The sequence below is a fragment of the Podarcis raffonei genome, chromosome 4 (assembly GCF_027172205.1).
Source record: "Podarcis raffonei isolate rPodRaf1 chromosome 4, rPodRaf1.pri, whole genome shotgun sequence".
Lineage (NCBI taxonomy): Eukaryota > Metazoa > Chordata > Lepidosauria > Squamata > Lacertidae > Podarcis > Podarcis raffonei.
In genome coordinates this window covers 5,122,785-5,141,371 of record NC_070605.1, presented here as the reverse complement: position 1 = coordinate 5,141,371, position 18,587 = coordinate 5,122,785, and the positions used below count along the sequence as shown (strand labels likewise).

The 18,587-nt window shown below is 43.2% G+C and overlaps 1 protein-coding gene across 2 annotated transcripts in view; it reads right to left on the bottom strand.

Annotated features, from left to right (window-relative positions):
* The window catches only part of LOC128412028 (zinc finger protein 850-like), a 45,307-nt gene that overhangs the window by 22,415 nt on the left and 4,305 nt on the right, over positions 1-18,587 (bottom strand). Inside the window, exon 3 of one of the 2 annotated variants that reach the window (XM_053384815.1) lies at positions 15,383-18,487. The exons of the other annotated variant lie outside the window; for it this stretch is intronic. Coding sequence (XP_053240790.1) covers positions 16,569-18,487 — 1,919 coding nt within the window. The 3' untranslated portion in view covers positions 15,383-16,568. Of the gene's footprint in view, positions 1-15,382; positions 18,488-18,587 lie in introns of those variants that run through there. 2 annotated transcript variants of the gene reach the window in all.

Sequence of the window (18,587 nt, the reverse complement as noted above, 5' to 3'; positions counted from 1 at the left end):
CTCTCTCTCTCTCTCTCTCTCTCTCTCTCTCTCTCTCTCTTAACCATACACAGCACTCCTACTCCTAACACACCTAACATCACACTGTGCTAGCAATCCCTAGATAACAGAGTTGAGTGCTGGTCGTTAACCAATCAGAGTAAGTAGTTTCTAGGTCAAGCTGACCTTGGCTTTCTGCCAAGAATAAATTGACACTGCCCTGAGTTAATTGTGTGAAGCCAGAATCTGTAAGTTTCCCATGAGAACCAATTAACAGAAACTGAACACCCCCTCACAGATTCTGCTGGACAATTAACATCAAATACACCTATGTAGGAGATTATTTTTCCAGCAAACCTAAACCCTTGCACATTTGCTTGTTCTTTACCTTTGCCAATGGTTTAGTTAACACATCTGCTACATTTTCTTCACTTGATACATAAGTACAGGTGATTACATTGTCTTGTACACAGCAACGCACATTTTGGTATTTTACAGAGATATGTTTGGAACACGATTTGAAACCCTCTGTTTTACTTAAGGTTATACAAGCTTGATTATCAATGTAAACTTGTACTGGTTCTCCACAATTTACATTTAAATCTGTTAACAAATGCTTGAAATAAATCACCTCGTTGCACAATTCACTCAACGCGGCGTACTCTGATTCCGTTGATGACACACTTACAACGTCTTGCTTGCGTGACCGCCAGCTGATTAAAGCTCCACCGACCATTATAACCAGTCCTGTGACAGATTTTCTATCCGGCAAATTTCCCCAGTCACTATCACAGTAGCAACTCAACATTTCATCCTCTGAAGAATTTAATTGTAACATATAGCCAATTGTCTGTTTGAGGTATCTCAGAACTTGTTTTACCCCTTTCCAGGCATTTAGTGTGGGTTTTGAGACCAATCTACTTAATATGCCTACTGCATAGCTGATATCAGGTCTGGACCACTGTGCTAGATACAATAAACGTCCAATTACAGAATGATATACATCAGGATGTTCAAATTCAGGACTCTCATCTATATGAAGTGTTTTTATGAAACCTGGATCCATAGGCACCACTGCCCCTTTGCAATCCTGCATCCTGTATGTAGTCAGTAGTTGTTTAACTTTGTTCTGCTGACTAATTAGGCAGCTGCCATCTTGGGCCCAGCACACTTCCAACCCTAGATATGTCCTAACCGGGCCTAAGTCTTTCACTTTGAACTTACTGGACAATTGCTTGGCAAACCTTTTAGTTTGTTTATCTGTTTTGCAGGCATACAATACATCATCTACATAAATCAGACAAAACTCTTGATCACTGCCTGTACCACGTACATAAACACAATTGTCAGCTGTACTCTGCTTGAAACCAAATGACACTAAGGCCTCATGGAAACATTTGTTCCAAGATCTTGCAGCCTGTTTGAGACCATATAGAGCTTTGTTTAATTTCAACACTCTATTGGAACCTGTCTCATAACCAGGCGGTTCAGCTAGATGCAGGTCTTCTGATATTGATGCATGTAAATATGCAGTCTGGATATCAAAATGGTTTAACAGGAGTTTTCTCTTTGCTCCAAGCGTTAGAATCAGCCTTACACTGTCCCCCTTAGCAGTAGGGGAAAAAGTCTCGTCATAATCTTTTCCAGGCCTCTGAGAGTATCCTTGAGCCACTAAACGAGCTTTGTATTTGTACTCTCCTGTCACCAGAGGTTTAAGTTTGTACACCCACCTGCAGCCTACAATCTTTGCCCCCTCAGGCGCTGCTACTGGTGTAAAAACCTTGTGCTCATTCAGAGAGGACATCTCTTCCTCCATTGCCTGCTTCCAGAGCTCTGCCTCCTCTTTTGGTAACTGTAACACCTCCTGAAAACTCTTGGGTTCTGCAATCACACTAAACACATTTGCAGTATCTGGAGAAAAACACACCGGAGGCACTCCTTTGTTTTGTCTTTTAGATCTTCTGGGAGAAGATTTTTCTTCTGACCCACTTTCCTCCTCAGAACTATGACCTCTCCTTTGTTGCTTAACAACTGGTCTCTGGCTAATTCCACTTTCTTGAGAGCTCTTATCTGAACTTTCCTCCCCCTCAGACTCTGATTCTCTATGTTTACCTTCAGAGTCATGAAGCTCCTGGGAAGGTTCAAACCAAACCTCAGTATTGGCATGTAGTCTCTCCCAGCCACTATGTTCACAAAAAGTGGCATTCCTGGAGATCACAATGCCATTTGTCCCTTCAGCAAAGCGGAAACCTTTTCCCAGCTCCTGGTAACCCACAAACACTAACTGTTTGGTCTTAGGATCTCCCTTCTTCTTCATTTGTTTTGGAATTAACACCCAGGCTTTTGATCCAAACACATGCAAATGGTCAATTTTGGGTTTTTTCTGAAACAATTTAAAGTACGGAGTTGTACCTATTGTTTGATGAAAGAGCCTATTTTGGAGATAACACTATGGAGAGAGGCTCAGAACTCACAGGGTTAAGAGTTCTGAGTGACGCCTCACATTTTGAGGCGGGGTTTTAGAACACTGAGGGGAGTGGTTTCCTGTGTTCTGTGTGTGTGTGTTTGCTCCGTGGAGAGAGCAGCAAGATGTGCGCTCTGTCGCCGGGAAATTTATAGCTATTGTGTTTTGCTAAGGAATAAAGACTTTAAAGATAAGGAGACTGCTGCGTTTCAGCCTGAATTATTACCACACGACAGAACGTTCCTGCTTCTGTTCCGCTGTGTTTACCTGCTGCTGAGTCAAAGGTCCCTGGGGGAAGACCAGAGCCGCGCAGAGAAGTGTGCCGGACGCCATTGGGCTCCATAGGTTATGGGAGATCAGCAATTAAGATAAACAACATTCGTGCGTGTGGGGGAAGCCGGCTGAGGTGAGAGACTGCAGCCAGAGGCCAGCCGATGAGACGCTGGGAAGAAAGACTGCAGTCAGAGTCGGCTGAGGAGCATATGAGCAGCCAAAGGCCAGCTGAGGAGTAGCTGGAGCCAGCCAGGAGTTCGCTGGGAGGAGCTGAGATCTGCCGGACCGGGAGGCACTACCGCTACCTGTAAGTAGGCCGGGCCCCGGGGAGAGATGGCAGACAGCCAGAAGTCGTCAATCCCTTTTGATAAGGTGGACGGGAGCAAGCCCTGGGGAGACTGGCAGGCACTGAAGAAAGCAGTGGGAGCCAGGCCAGGGGGGGCTGAGAATTGCTCTGAGGAAGCACCAAGCCCAGGAGGGGCTGAGAGCTACTCAAAGGAGGCACCAAGCCCAGGAGGGGCTGAGGGACGCCCAAGAAGCCCAGAGGGGGCTGAAAGTCCAAGAGGGGCTGAGGGACGCCCAGAAGGCCCAGAGGGGGCTGGGACTGTGTTGGAGGGCTGCCGGAATGCCCCTACATATGAGCTGCGTGCTGGAGAGCGGCTAAGAGAAGAGGAGAGAATTGCAGTGGCTATCTCTTCCACTGAGAACTTTGCACCAGAGAGTGGGGATGCAGGCCATTCCAAGGGTCTTGAGAGTGCCCAGGCTGTTTGGCAGGAGCTGGAGGGGGTTTGCAGAGAAACCACAGCAGAAGCCAAAGGCCATTTCCCCAACAGCAGAAAAGCTTCAAGGAGCGCTGCTGGAAAGGTTGGGGGGGCAGAGAAGACCAAAGGCAAGTTTGAAAGTTTTCCACTCGGCGATGTTTTGTTTGTGCTTCGGCTGAACACCTGCGTCGCAGCTGCCCACAGAGAGCAAGGGAGACAGGGCAGGATGTTTCCAAGGTTGCTTCCCATGGGAACCAGCCGGGTTTCCATGGCAACAGACCAGAAGCGGAGGCAGGCGTGAGAAACCGCAGACGCTACGAGCTCCAGAGAAGGGAGGAAACGCTTATCAGCTGACTGCGTCAATGGCAGTTTTGGAGAACACCTGCAGCGAAGGCCCCAAGGTCGGGGGCAGCAGGAAGTCGGTTGCTAAGGCAACAAAGAAGGACAACTCCGGAGGGGGGAGGGTCCTACGTTGGGTTGTGGACTCGGCTGCGAATGCCCATCTGGTAACAGCACCACCTGATGGACAAATGTGGAACTGCAAGGCTGTTTCAACTGAGAAAACAGTTAAATTTGCTACAGGTTCACAGGGACATGTGACCCATTTTGCTAACCTGTTTGTCTCTTTCTTACAGGCTGAGCTGAAGGTCTATGTTATTCCTGAGATAAAACATTGCCTGTTATCTGTACCTTGCCTTTTACAGGAGGGATATTCAGTGAGTTTTGAGAAAAATGTTTGTACAATTTCCAGAGGTGGGAAGAAACTAATAAGTGTTGAAAAGGGAGATCTCGTAACAAGCGGCGATCTCGTAACAAGCGGGGATCTTACCGAGAGGGAGATCCCGGGCTATTTTGGAGGAATAGGGGGGGCTTCAGGGCGCGGAGGCCCCCGAAATCACTTCTGGAGGGTGTTCAGAAGGTCTGGTTCCCGGCACGACCAGAAGCGATCTACCCGGCCATCAGATAACTTCAGGAGAAGTGAAGAGAGCGGCGGAGCGGATCAGCGGGTCGAGGGAAGCCATTATCCACCTTCAAATAGCGAAGCCCCGAGCTTGCCGAGAGAGCGCTACACTCTCAAATTAAAGGACTCCGACTGCAAAGAACTTGGAATTTTGGAAATTTAACAGCTAGGAAGTCTCGGAGTATTAAGAGAAGTAAGAGGAGTTCAGCTGAAATCCGGAATCAACTTCGACGCAGCACGATCCCAGTGCTGGGGGAAAGTGAAAGTGAGTCGCTTTAGCGGATACTCTGTTTCCTCCCTCTTGAATCCCTGAAAAAAGTAACTTTTTATAAGACACGAGATACTAAGAGGACAGTGGAAGAGAAGGGGGACCAGGGGCGAATTGCTGGAGCTGAGAGCCCTTGATAGAACGGAGGGTTTGAGCAGGAAGAGGGGGCACTTCTCCATTTTTGCTTTCAAAGGGTAAAAAGGACAGGGAAACCGGAAGAGAAGGCTCCGACGCCATTAAGAACTTTAGAACGCGGTGGATCGAAAAAAGCTTAAAATAAGGATTACTACACCAGTATTGACTGTGGAAATTACATTCACGCTGGGCTTCCTGCGAACATTCCTGTGGTTATTCTACCTCTTCTTTTTTGGAAATCTTGAGTTATAGGAAAGTTTAAAGGTTATACTAAAGAGACTTGGAGACCTCTAGCGGTGAGATGGAGACTGCGCAAATTGGTTGCTAATTTTCTTCCTCTCCTCTCGCTCCTCCTCCTTCTTTTCTTTTCTGTTTTTTCTCCCCCTTCTCGCTACTTCTTGGTGATTCCCCCCGTCAGTGTGGATTAGCCTGATTGGAGGCAAGAAGAATCCCCCGCGCAGTGGAGTAGCCTGAGTGGAGGCAAGAAGAATGCACAAGAAGAACTTTATATTGACTATTTGAAATATATATACAAGGGGAGAAATACTGTTATTGACGAACGTTATTAGATAAAAGATTTAGAATTGGAGAATTGGTAAATTGAGTTTAAACAATTTAAAAGTGGTAAGCAAATAATTTGTGTGGGTCAAGCAGGCGGAGGGTATCACACGGGAAAGCGAGGAATATAAGAGTTTAAGATGTCGTATACAGCGAAGAAGGGAGCGAATGGAGGGACCCCTGGTGAGAGGAAAGGGTCTAAACAAGAGATGGACTTTAAGGCAGATATTTTAAAGATGTTTGCGGAAATCAAACAGAGTGAAAAAAATTTAGAGTCTAAACTAGAGCAGGTAGATAACAAAATTGGGAAAATGGATAAAAAAATGGATGAAACAGTTAGTGAGTTGAAGGGTCAATTAAAGGAAGTGTTTAGGAGAACGCAATATGTAGAGGAAGGGTTGAAAAAGACGAGATTGGAACTAAAGGACGTTAAACGGGAAGAAGAAAAGATTAGGGTAGAAATGATGGATCTAAATAAAGCACAGGAAGATTTGAAGGATGTTATCGCGATGAATGAATTGCGACAGAGGGAGGTGAATCTGAGGTTTAGAGCTGTGCCGGAGATACAAGGGGAAAATATTAAAGAGAGGTTGATAGCAGAATTGGCGGAATGGATGGACCTATCAGTAGAAAAAATGGCTAGAAATGTCCAAAATGCATTCAGAATGCGTGTGAAAACAACAAAAGCAAAGAAATTTACAGGAGATTGCCTGGTTACATTTAAGGACAAAGAAATGAGAAATAGAATCTTACAAAGGAATAGGGAAAAGAGACTGAATATAGATGGGAACTACATAATTATCTTTAAAGATATCCCAATTAGATTACTTAAACGAAGAGACTCTTACAAATCATTGGCACAGACATTGAAGAAAAACAAAATTGAATTTAGATGGGAGTTCCCAGAAGGAATATCATTTATATACAGAAGTAAGAGACACAGGCTATTAAATCTAGAAGAAACTGGGAAATTCCTCAGGAAATATAAGGAATTAAGATCAGATGAGAATGGAGCAAAAGGTGCAGAGGGAGGATCACCAGGGGAACCAGAGGAAGAAGAAGAAGTGAGTGGAAGACAGACGGAGGAAGAGGAGGAGGAGGAAGAAGACTCAGCGAATTTATAGAGAAAAGAAAATTAGGCAAAAGTTGGGCACTATGGGGTTAAAAATTTGGAACTGGAATATTAATGGGATGAATGATAAAAAAAAGAGGAATAAAATTGAACAATTTCTGAAAAAGAAAAATCTGGATATTATTTGTCTCCAAGAAACGCACGTGGCTAGGAAACACAAAAAAGTGCTAATCAACAAAAGATTAGGGAACGAATTCGAATCTTCGGATAGTGGAAAGAAAAGAGGGGTGGTATTGTATGTTAAAAATAAGATTGAAGCTAAACAAATATTTAAAGATAATGATGGAAGGATGATTGCGGTTCGACTTAAGTGGCAAGGAGAAAGTTTAGTTGTAGTGGGGGTCTACGCTCCAAATGGAAATAAGACCAAATTTTTTAAAGTATTAGAAGAGAAACTACTCGAGTATATGGATCAGAAAATTATTTTAATGGGCGATATGAACGGGGTGGTTTCTTTAGAGATGGATAGACGGAGAGAAGGAGCAAGCAAAGATGGGAAATTGCCAAAATCTTTTTTTTCTTTGGTAGAAAACTGTAATTTGATCGATATCTGGCGCCTTAGACACCCGCTAGAAAAACAATTTACTTTTCACTCCGAACCAAATCAGTCGATGTCACGGATAGACCAGGTCTGGATTTCAAAGGAATTGAGTCCAAGGATTAAACAAATAGAAATTAGACCGAGAGTAATCTCTGATCATAGCCCGATTGAACTCGAATTGGAGAGCTTTGAGAAAAGAACTTTCAGATGGAGATTAAAAGAATTTCTTCTAGATGATCAGAAAATTGTAGAAAATGCACAAAAGAAGTTAAAGGATTATTTCATGGACAATTGTGAGAAAGGAACAAAGATCAAAGTGGTATGGGATGCAAGTAAGGCGGTAATAAGAGGATACTTTATTCAGCAGAATGCAATCAAAAACAGGAATAGAGAGAGAGGGAAAGAGGAAATCTTAAAGCAGATAATGGACAACGAACAAAAACTAATTAAGAAACCTGACTGCCGGAAAATAAAAGAAAAGATAAAAATTTTACAAACCCAGTTTGCCACAATAATAAACAGAGAGGTGGAATGGAATATTAAAAGATTAAGACAAAGGAACTTTGAATTTTCAAACAAACCAGGCAAATGGCTTGCGTGGCAAATTAAAAAAAGAAAAGAACAAGGGACAATAAACAGAATAACAGTGGAGGGAGAAGATATAACGGACCCAAAAGGAATTAGGAAGGAGTTCCTGGACTACTATAGAAGCCTTTATAAAAACAAGGATAGAAACAATCGGAGGAGAATAGAGAGATTTTTGGAGGACAAAAGGGTGCAGAAAATTCCAACAGATAAAAAACAATACCTAAATTCCCCAATTGAAATAGAGGAGATAGAGGAAGTAATTAAAGATTTAAAGAGGGGGAAAGCTCCAGGACCTGATGGCTTCACTGCAGGCTATTATAAAGAGATGAAATCAATTCTGGTGAAACCATTGAAGGAGGTTATGAATAATATTTTAAAAGAAGAGGAACTTCCGGAAACATGGAAAGAGGCATATGTTATGTTCATCCCAAAACAAGATGCAGATCTAACCCAAGTCAAAAATTATAGACCGATCTCACTGCTGAACGTAGATTATAAGATCTTTGCAGGAATTCTGGCGAGAAGGATGAAGATTTTATTATCAGAAATTATCCACAAAGACCAAGCGGGTTTTCTTCCGGGCAGGCAGATGAGGGATAATACAAGGAACATAATTAATATATTAGAATATCTGTCTGCCAGGTATGACAAACAAGCTATAATGATGTTTGTGGATGCAGAAAAAGCATTCGATAATGTGGTCTGGGACTTTATGCTTAAAAATTTGGAACATATGGAAGTGGGCAAAGATTTTCTGAATGGGATAAAAGCAATTTATACAGAGCAGAAGGCTAAATTGATTATAAATAATGCAGTAACGGAAGAAATAAAAATACAGAAAGGAACAAGACAGGGTTGCCCACTCTCCCCGCTTCTATTTATATCGGTGCTAGAAGTCCTCTTGAACTCAATTAGGGAAAATAAAAGAATAAAAGGAGTGAAGATCGGACAAAATGAATATAAGATCAAAGCGTTCGCAGATGACGTGGTAATAATGACTGAAGAACCAACAACAGCAATTGAAGAAGTCCTAAAGGAAATCGACCAATTCGGAGAGGTGGCAGGTTTTAAGTTGAATAGGAGGAAAACGAAAATGATTGCTAAAAACATGGATCAAACAGTAATAGAAACAATCCAACAACAATCACAGATAGAGGTGGTCAAAAAAGTTAAATATCTTGGAATTTGGGTGACTCCTAAAAATATAGATCTATACAAGAATAATTATGAACTGGTGCGGAAGGAAATAAAAAAGGACTTTGAAATGTGGAGTAGATTGAAACTGTCATTCTGGGGAAGGATCAACACAATTAAGATGAATGTATTACCAAGGTTGCTGTTCCTGTTTCAGACTATCCCTATAATCAAGGGGAGCAGAGTTTTTAAAGAGTGGCAGAGAGTGCTCTCAAGATACATCTGGCAGGGCAAAAAACCTAGAATTCAATTTAAACTGTTGACAGATATAAGGGAAAGAGGAGGTTATGCTCTACCAGACCTGAAACTATATTATGAGGCATCTTGTCTCTGCTGGATGAAAGATTGGATCAAACTAGTGAATAATGAACTGCTCGACTTAGAGGGCTTCGACAACAGGTTCGGCTGGCATGCCTACCTGTGGTGTGGGAAAAGAAGAGTACATAAGGGATTCGAAAATCATATTTTTCGAGGTCCACTAATTGAAATATGGGAAAGGTATAAAAACCTACTAGAAGCTAAAGTTCCACACTGGCTATCACCTCTAGAAGTGTTAAGTGTGAAGAAAATTAATATGAGAAGCAGTTGGCCAACCTACAGTCAATTAGTAATCAAAGAAGGTGGGAAATGGAAACTAAAACCGTATGGACAGGTTAAAGAACTTGTATATGATTGGTTACAGTATTTCCAAATAAATGAATTGTTTAAAAAGGACATTAAAGAAAGAGGATACGCAGATAAAGATTCTAAATTTCAGATGGAAATTATAAATAACGATGTGAGAACACTATCTAAAATGTACAAGATGCTGTTAGAGTGGAACCTAGGGGATGAGGAAGTCAAGGCAGTAATGATTCACTGGGCTAGAGATGTGGGACACAGCATACAGTTTGAGGATTGGGAAAGACTGTGGAAAGAGGGTACAAACTTTTCGGCATCCATGACAATAAAGGAAAATGTCATGAAGATGTTTTATAGGTGGTATTTAACACCTTTAAAACTATCGAAAATGTTTAAGGTTTGCAACAAATGTTGGAAGTGTAAAGCTCTGGAGGGCTCCTTCTACCACATGTGGTGGGACTGCAGGAAAGTAAAAGAATTCTGGGAAAAAATATATACTGAACTTAAGAAGATCTTAAAATATACGTTTGCAAAAAAACCAGAAATCTTTTTGTTAGGGATATTAGGGAAGGAGATAAAAAAGAAGGATTGCAAATTTGTGTACTACGCGGTCACAGCAGCAAGGGTAATACTAGCCCAGAAATGGAAACAGCAGGATATACCAACAGTGGATGAGTGGAGATCTAAGTTATTAGATTACGCGGAGTTGGATAAATTGACAGGAAAGATCAGATATTTAAGAGACCAAAAGTTCATCAAGGATTGGGGAAAATATGTGGATTACCTGGAACATGTAAGTGAGGGACAAACAACGTTATTGGGATTTAAAGAAGCACTGTGAAGCACTAAGAGTTATTGCCTAAAGGAAATAGAAGAGAGACAGATATATAATGACAATATAAGCTAGGAAATGCGTAATTTAAATTATAATTACGAATGATTCTCGGACAAGCTGAAGGAAGTCTCAAAAGAGAAAGCAATGTAAAATTTTTGATGTGAAGTATTTAATGTGTGGCTTTCATTTTCTGTCTGTATATATATATATATATATATATATATATATATATATATATACTTTTTGTTATTTCCTTATTTGAAGTAAACTAATAAAAAATAATATTAAAAAAAAATAAAAAATAAAAAAAAAGTGTTGAAAAGGATCAGAACAACCTCTTTGTTCTGGAAACATCTCTGGAGGGTGAGGGGAATATTGGGAAAGCCACTGATCACACTCATGTGTCGTGTGCTTGCGTGTGGCACAAGAGAATGTCACATGGATCCTGTGAGGACATTCAGATGTTATCAGAATGCACCAAAGGGTGCCGGGTAAAAGAATGTGGTCAACCTTTGAATTGCAGAGCTTGCAGAAAAGCAAGGAACAAGGGATTTAATCATCCCAGGGTGGAGAGAGTAACCACAAAGCCTTTTGAGCTTGTGCATGCAGACCTTTTTGATATGCCACAGCCAAGTCTGGGCAAGGCCAAATGGCTGGTGGTGCTGACAGATGATTATACGCGGAACACATGGGCTTTCACGCTGAAAACTAAGGAGGAGGCAACACAACTGATCAAAGATTGGGTTGCAGAGGTGGAACTAAAGTTCTCCACCAAGGTGCAGGGGTTCAAGTGTGACCGTGGTTCAGAGGTCACAGGGTCTGCTCTAAAGGGTTTCTTTCGCCAGAGGGGGATACGTCACAAGGTGACTTCTCCTCAGGACAGTGGCGTGGCAGAGCTTAGGAGTAAAGCTCTGGTTCGAGCATCCGAGATTCTACTGGATGACTCTGGTTTGCCTCAAAGTTTTTGGGGGGAGGCGGTAAAGACAGCCAATTTCACAATGAACAGGTGCTACAATGCAGTGGTAGGTGACACCCCGTATTTCCTGCTTCATCGGCAGAAGCCGCTTGTGCATTTCTTTCGCACTTTTGGTAGCAGAGCCATGGTGCCTGTACCAAAGTTTCTGCAGCAGGAGGGTGGCCCAAGGTACCAGGAAATGATCTTCTGTGGATATGAGCCTGCGACAAAAGGGTGGAGATTCGCATACCCAGAAGGTGATCAGACCAAGCTTCTGGTCAGTAAACAGGCTGAGTTCTTTGAGCAGGATGGTTGGGCAAGGCGCAAAGCGAGCTCTGACGTTCACTCAGATTGTCTGTCTGACTCTGAGGAGGAAGGAGAGCCAGAGCCTGAACCTGCTGGTGGAGACCGGGTCCCTGAACAGAGTAGGGCGGCTCCACAGGTTGTTAAAGGAGTGTCCAAGAGTGAGCCCTCATCTCCTGTGCGCATAATGGAGAAAGCTCACAGACGTGTCAAGTCAGAGGGGGAGTCTTCTGATGAGGAAGACGCACACGCTGGCCCCAGTGGGTCAAAAGGAGCACCCCAGTTTGTGCCCAGGCGGTCATCTCGGGCTACAAAGGGAATTCCACCTGAGAGGTTTCAGGTCACAAATGCGTGGGTTGGTTTCGCACAGTGCGAACCTAAGGTTTGTGTGGTTCAACAGGTGCCTAACAACGATGCCAGGAAGGGGCGGAAGGCAATGGGAAAGGTGTTGAACACTCAGAAGTCCTCTCAAAATATGATTCGAGAGGGGGTATGGAGAGAGGCTCAGAACTCACAGGGTTAAGAGTTCTGAGTGACGCCTCACATTTTGAGGCGGGGTTTTAGAACACTGAGGGGAGTGGTTTCCTGTGTTCTGTGTGTGTGTGTTTGCTCCGTGGAGAGAGCAGCAAGATGTGCACTCTGTCGCCGGGAAATTTATAGCTATTGTGTTTTGCTAAGGAATAAAGACTTTAAAGATAAGGAGACTGCTGCGTTTCAGCCTGAATTATTACCACACGACAGAACGTTCCTGCTTCTGTTCCGCTGTGTTTACCTGCTGCTGAGTCAAAGGTCCCTGGGGGAAGACCAGAGCCGCGCAGAGAAGTGTGCCGGACGCCATTGGGCTCCATAAACACGCGGTGAGCATGCTCTCCCCCCAATAAGACATGGGCAAATCAGCATCATCAAGCATGGCAAACATCATGTCTTGTAAAGATCTGTTTTTTCGCTCTGCAACACCATTCTCCTCTGGGGGAAAAGCGTTCATTTTTCTATGCCCAATGCCACGCTTTTGTAACCAATCTCTAAAAGCATTTGACATAAATTCGCCACCTCTATCCGTCTGAATCCTTCTGAGTTTAGTGGACAGAAATCTTTCCACAGATGCCACCCAGCCTTTAAACTTAGTGAACACGTCACCCTTATTCTTCATGGGAAAAACCCAAGAGTAACGCGTGGCGTCATCCACAATTGTTAATGAAAAACGCGATCCACCCCTGCTTACAGCAAATGGACCAATTACGTCCATGTGAACCAGCTGTAGCGGTGACTCACTAACTCTGTCACTCCTGGGGTAAGAGACTCTGTGGGTTTTAACCTTTTTACAAATATTACAATCAAGGTACTTGTTACAACTCTTTAAATCACCCCCATCAGCCAATTCAGACATTTTTAGTATACTTTTCCAGCCAGCATGCCCCATTTTCCTATGCAATAAGTGCACACAGTTGTCATGTATAGCTTTGTTATTCACTGCAGGCTGAGATTTACTGACTACTGCTGCAACTTGAGATCCTGCTTTAAGCCAAAACAAGCCTCCCTCTGACTTAGCAGTGCCTAAAATCTCACCAGCCTTCTTAATAATGCAACTGTCTCCTTCAAAATGCACTTTAAACCCAGCTTTTAGCAAACAATCTACAGACATCAGATTGCTCCTTAATGAAGGCACACAAAGTACATTTTGCAGGCATTCACGAAGACAAGGAACAAAAACTGCACCCCCCGAAATCACTTCGGAAGTACTTCCGTCTGCTAGAGCCACCTGGCTGCGCTGTGCTGAGTTCTTGGAAACAAACAATTCATCTGAATTTACGATGTGCTGAGATGCTCCTGAATCGACCACCCAGACCGCTTGCTTCTCATCAGCAATCTTGACCTTGGCGGTCACCAGCTGAGCCGACTGTTTTCGTTTGAAGAATTTCTTTTTACACTGCTGCTGCTGCTGCTGCTGATCTCGTTTCTGCTCCTGCACCGGCCACTGAGACTTGACCAACTCTGGACATTGTCGTTTTAGATGCGCTGAAGACCCACATCGGAAACAACGCCTAACAGCAAACGCTGACTCCTCACCGGCACGCTGCTCTTGCTTCACCCCTGGCACGGCATGAGAACTCCTTCCAAACCGCCCGCCTGTAGAAGCCTCTGCAGCCAACGACCTTTCTTGCCTCTTCTGCCACTCTTCAATCAAACGCCCAGTAACGTAACTGATTGATAAATCACGCTCCTGTATGCCTTCTAGAGACAAAACTAAATTATCCCAGCTTTCCGGGAGAGAACTCAAAATAATAGCCACCTTCTCCTGCTGGTCTAACGCACAGTCTCTTTCCTGTAGCGCAGCAAACTTTAACTGTAAACTGTGTAGGTGTTCCTGCATTGTAACCCCAGGCTGTAACATTGCCTTGTACAATGCCTTGCGAATGAACAGCTTGGAAACCGCTGTCTCACGCACATGGAGTTCTTTAAGTGCTTGCCACACACCTGTAGCTGTCTTGATTCCCCTCACATACGGCAACTGGGAATCTTCCAGCCCCAAGACAATTGTGGCCCTTGCTCTTTGGTCTTTATCGAGGTCTTCATCATCAGGCTTCGCAGGAAACTTACTCACCACTTGCCAGAGACGATCCCTCTGCAGCACTGCCTGCATGCGTTCTGACCACAGCAAGTAATTGGAGTCATTCAGACGCTCAAAAGCCATCTGAACTGGTTGTGAGGCCATCTTGAGAGCGATGTCCCTGGAACCCGGAACCAGCTACTCACGACCACCGAGAGAGAAAACAGGAACCACAGCACCCAGCACTCACACGCTGCAGCTGTTGTCCTTGTGTCCGCTGCATCACCAGCTCACAACAGTCAGGAACCAGCCAGTGTCCATCTGCTGCACCAACAGGAACAACAACTTCTGGAACTACTGGAACCAACGCCGTTGATGCTGACACCACCACAACTCAGGCTGGCAGCACAATACCCATAACCTCATGGAACTTTGAAGTGTCAGGCATAGCTCTAATGGCTTTAGCCCAAACGTAGCAGAGTTTTCTTGCACAGCGAAGAAGCTAGTTGAGGTGGAAACGACTAGTCAGCTAGACTCAGAATAACTATTTACAGGATTTATTAAAAGGAAAAATAAAACCAGCAGAGTTTCTGCATACAAAACAAAGCAAAATAAATCCTTTCTTTCTCTCTCTCTCTCTCTTAACCATACACAGCACTCCTACTCCTAACTCCTAACACACCTAACCCAAACTGTGCTAGCATTCCTAGATAACAGAGTTGAGTGCTGGTCGTTAACCAATCAGAGTAAGTAGTTTCTAGGTCAAGCTGACCTTGGCTTTCTGCCAAGAGTAAATTGACACTGCCTTGAGTTAATTGTGTGAAGCCAGAATCTGTAAGTTTCCCATGAGAACCAATTAACAGAAATTGAACAGAAAATGCATAGTTATAATAGGTTAAGATACAGAGTAAAGATAAATGAAAGAGGGTAAGGATTTGCTGAAATGATTTTTTAAATGGGAATACAAAAAGGGGAGGTGTGAGGAGGTCAAGGAAATAAGGAAATGAGCTTAAAGATATTGAAAAATGGATTTATTTTTAAATTTTCTCTTTTTAGCTATTAGTTTTTTCCTTGCATTTTGTATCTCTTTTTTTTCTTTTCCTCTTTCCTATGTGTGTTTTCTAGTTTGTTAATTTTGTTTTAATTTTCTCTATTTTGTAGACTTATGTTTTTTGTAAAACCTTATTCTGTAAACTTATGTTTTTTGTAAAACTTTAATAAATATTTCTTTAAAAAACAAAACAAAATACACAATTTCCACAGCAGTCCACTGATCAACAAAGTTTATAACTCCATCCAAAAAAAGAAAAGAAAAGGAGAGATTTCTCTGGCTTGGCTTGTTTTTGAGAAAGCCATGCTTTCATCCTGTATGTTTATATTGTAAAATCTTCAGATGAAGGGCAAATAAATTTTAAAAAGGATAAATGAGGATATAGACAAGCTGGAACATGTGCAAAGGGAGGCGATTATGTATTTATTTAATTTGTAAACCACCCGACCCAGTGGTGCCGACTTGAATAAAATATTGGTGGGGGGCCAGGTAAGGTCCGCCTTGCACTATCAATCACATGATGCATGCACACCATTTGAATGGCAAGGTCTATAATGGCAGCGACTTTTTAAAAAAGTAATATTTTGAGCCCGTAGCTCAATTTCCCAGCAGCTCCCCTTGCCCCGGAGAACACTTCTAGCATTCCATCTCCTCTACCTGTGGCATTGTTCAGCAGTGGGGATAGTGACCTCTTCACACCGGATGTCCATTTGGTATGGCCCTTTCCAAGTTTGTCTTTCATTTGTTCTCCTATGTGTGTTGCCAGTAGAAGCCAAAATTCTGTGGGTACTCTAGGTGGAGCAGAAAGCTGTTTTTGGACTACAACTCCCATCATCCCTAGCTAGCAGGACCAATGGGGAGGGATGATGGAAACTATAGTCCCGGGAGCTGCAGGGGACCCAAGTTTGGGAAAGCCTCCTTTGAAGCAACTTTTGCGTTTGGCCCGCAAATATGGGACCTGTCCACATTTGTATTTTCTTGTATTTTGTTTTTCTCATGACCTTTGTGTGGTTTTTAAAATTTCTTAAAACGGCAAATTGATAGCGAAATTGTATGGCAAGTAGCGGAAGAATAAAAGGTTGTATTTGAAAAAAACACAAAGAAAACCTAGGGCGTGGCCTCAAATATTTTATGGGGGGGCAAAGACCCCTAGGAATTTAAGAGTGGCTGTATTCTCTACACCCACACGTCTCAGGATGCTTAGAACATAAAAACACAACATAAAAACACAAAACATATGTTAAAATAGCATTAGATGTCAATAAGAAAAAGGCCTGGTTAAAAAGGTTCGGATTTGCCTGGCTCCTAAAGCTGTATACTGGTTTTTCCGACCTTTGTACGGATTCTTTGATGGGAAGTGAGTTTAGAGTTAACAGTGAAGCTCTTTCCACATTCCACACACTAATAAGGTTTCTCCCCTGTATGAATTATTTGATGGGAAGTGAGTTTGGAGCTATTCCTGAAGCTCTTTCCACATTCCACACACTGATAGGGTTTCTCCCCTGTATGAATTCTTTGATGGGAAGTGAGATTGTGGCTGTGAGTGAAGCTCTTTCCACATTCCACACACTGATAGGGTTTCTCCCCTGTATGAATTCTTTGATGGGAAGTGAGTTTGGAGCTATTCCTGAAGCTCTTTCCACATTCCACACACTGATAGGGTTTCTCCCCTGTATGAATTCTTTGATGGGAAGTGAGATTGTGGCTGTGAGTGAAGCTCTTTCCACATTCCACACACTGATAGGGTTTCTCCCCTGTATGAATTCTTTGATGGGAAGTGAGATGGGAGCTCTGACTGAAGCTCTTTCCACATTCCACACACTGATAGGGTTTCTCCCCTGTATGAATTCTTTGATGGGAAGTGAGATGGGAGTTCCTCCTGAAGCTCTTTCCACATTCCACACACTGATAGGGTTTCTCCCCTGTATGAATTCTTTGATGGGAAGTGAGATGGGCACTCTGACTGAAGCTCTTTCCACATCCCACACACTGATGCGGTTTCTCCCCTGTATGAATTCTTTGATGGGAAGTGAGAGTGCAGCTCTTCCTGAAGGTTTTTCCACATTCCACACACTGATAGGGTTTCTCCCCTGTATGAATTCTTTGATGGGAAGTGAGACTGTGGCTGTGAATGAAGCTCTTTCCACATTCCACACACTGATATGCTTTCTCCCCTGTATGAATTCTGTGATGGGAAGTGAGAGAGGAGCCATCAGTGAAGCTCTTTCCACATTCCATGCACTGATACGGTTTCTCCCCTGTATGAATTCTTTGATGGAAAGTGAGACTGTGGCTGTGAATGAAGCTCTTTCCACATTCCACACACTGATATGCTTTCTCCCCTGTATGAGTTCTTTGATGGGAAGTGAGAGAGGAGCTATCAGTGAAGCTCTTTCCACATTCCACACACTGATAGGGTTTCTCCCCTGTATGAATTCTGTGATGGGAAGTGAGATGGGAGCTCTGACTGAAGCTTTTTCCACATTCTACGCACGGATAGGGTTTCTCCCCTGTATGAATTATTTGATGGGAAGTGAGATGGGAGCTCTGACTGAAGCTTTTTCCACATTCCGCACACTGATAGGGTTTCTCCCCTGTATGAATTCTTTGATGGGAAGTGAGAGAGGAACTGTGACAGAAACTCTTTCCACATTCCACACACTGATAGGGTTTCTCCCCTGTATGAATTCTTTGATGGGAAGTGAGAGAGTAGCTGTGAGTGAAGCTCTTTCCACATTCCATACACTGATAGGGTTTCTCCCCTGTATGAATTCTTTGATGGGAAGTGAGATGGGAGTTCCTCCTGAAGCTCTTTCCACATTCCACACACTGATATGCTTTCTCCCCTGTATGAGTTCTTTGATGGGAAGTGAGAGAGGGGCTATCAGTGAAGCTCTTTCCACATTCCACACACTGATAGGGTTCCTCCCCTGTATGAATTCTGTGATGGGAAGTGAGAGAGGAGCTATCAGTGAAGCTCTTTCCACATTCCACACACTGATAGGGTTTCTCCCCTGTATGGATTCTTTGATGGGAAGCGAGATCGGAGCTCTGACTGAATCTCTTTCCACATTCCACACACTGATAGGGTTTCTCCCCTGTGTGAATTCTTTGATGGGAAGTGAGAGAGGAGCTATGAGTGAAGCTCTTTCCACATTCCATGCACTGATAGAGTATCTTTCCAATGAGATTTTGTTGATGGGAAGTGGAATTGGAGCTCTGACTGCAGCTTTCTCCACACTCCAAATTTTTTAGTGGCTTCTCCTCTCTGGGGATTTTTTCGTGGTCACCTTTGGTCTCGATTTCCAATTCATCACAATCTGCATTGGAGACAAAAAGGGATTAGAGCCTCAGGAACAAATGGAGAAGAACTGAAGGGAGTTGCGTGTGTGTTCATTACCTGTGTTGTTTAATATGAGA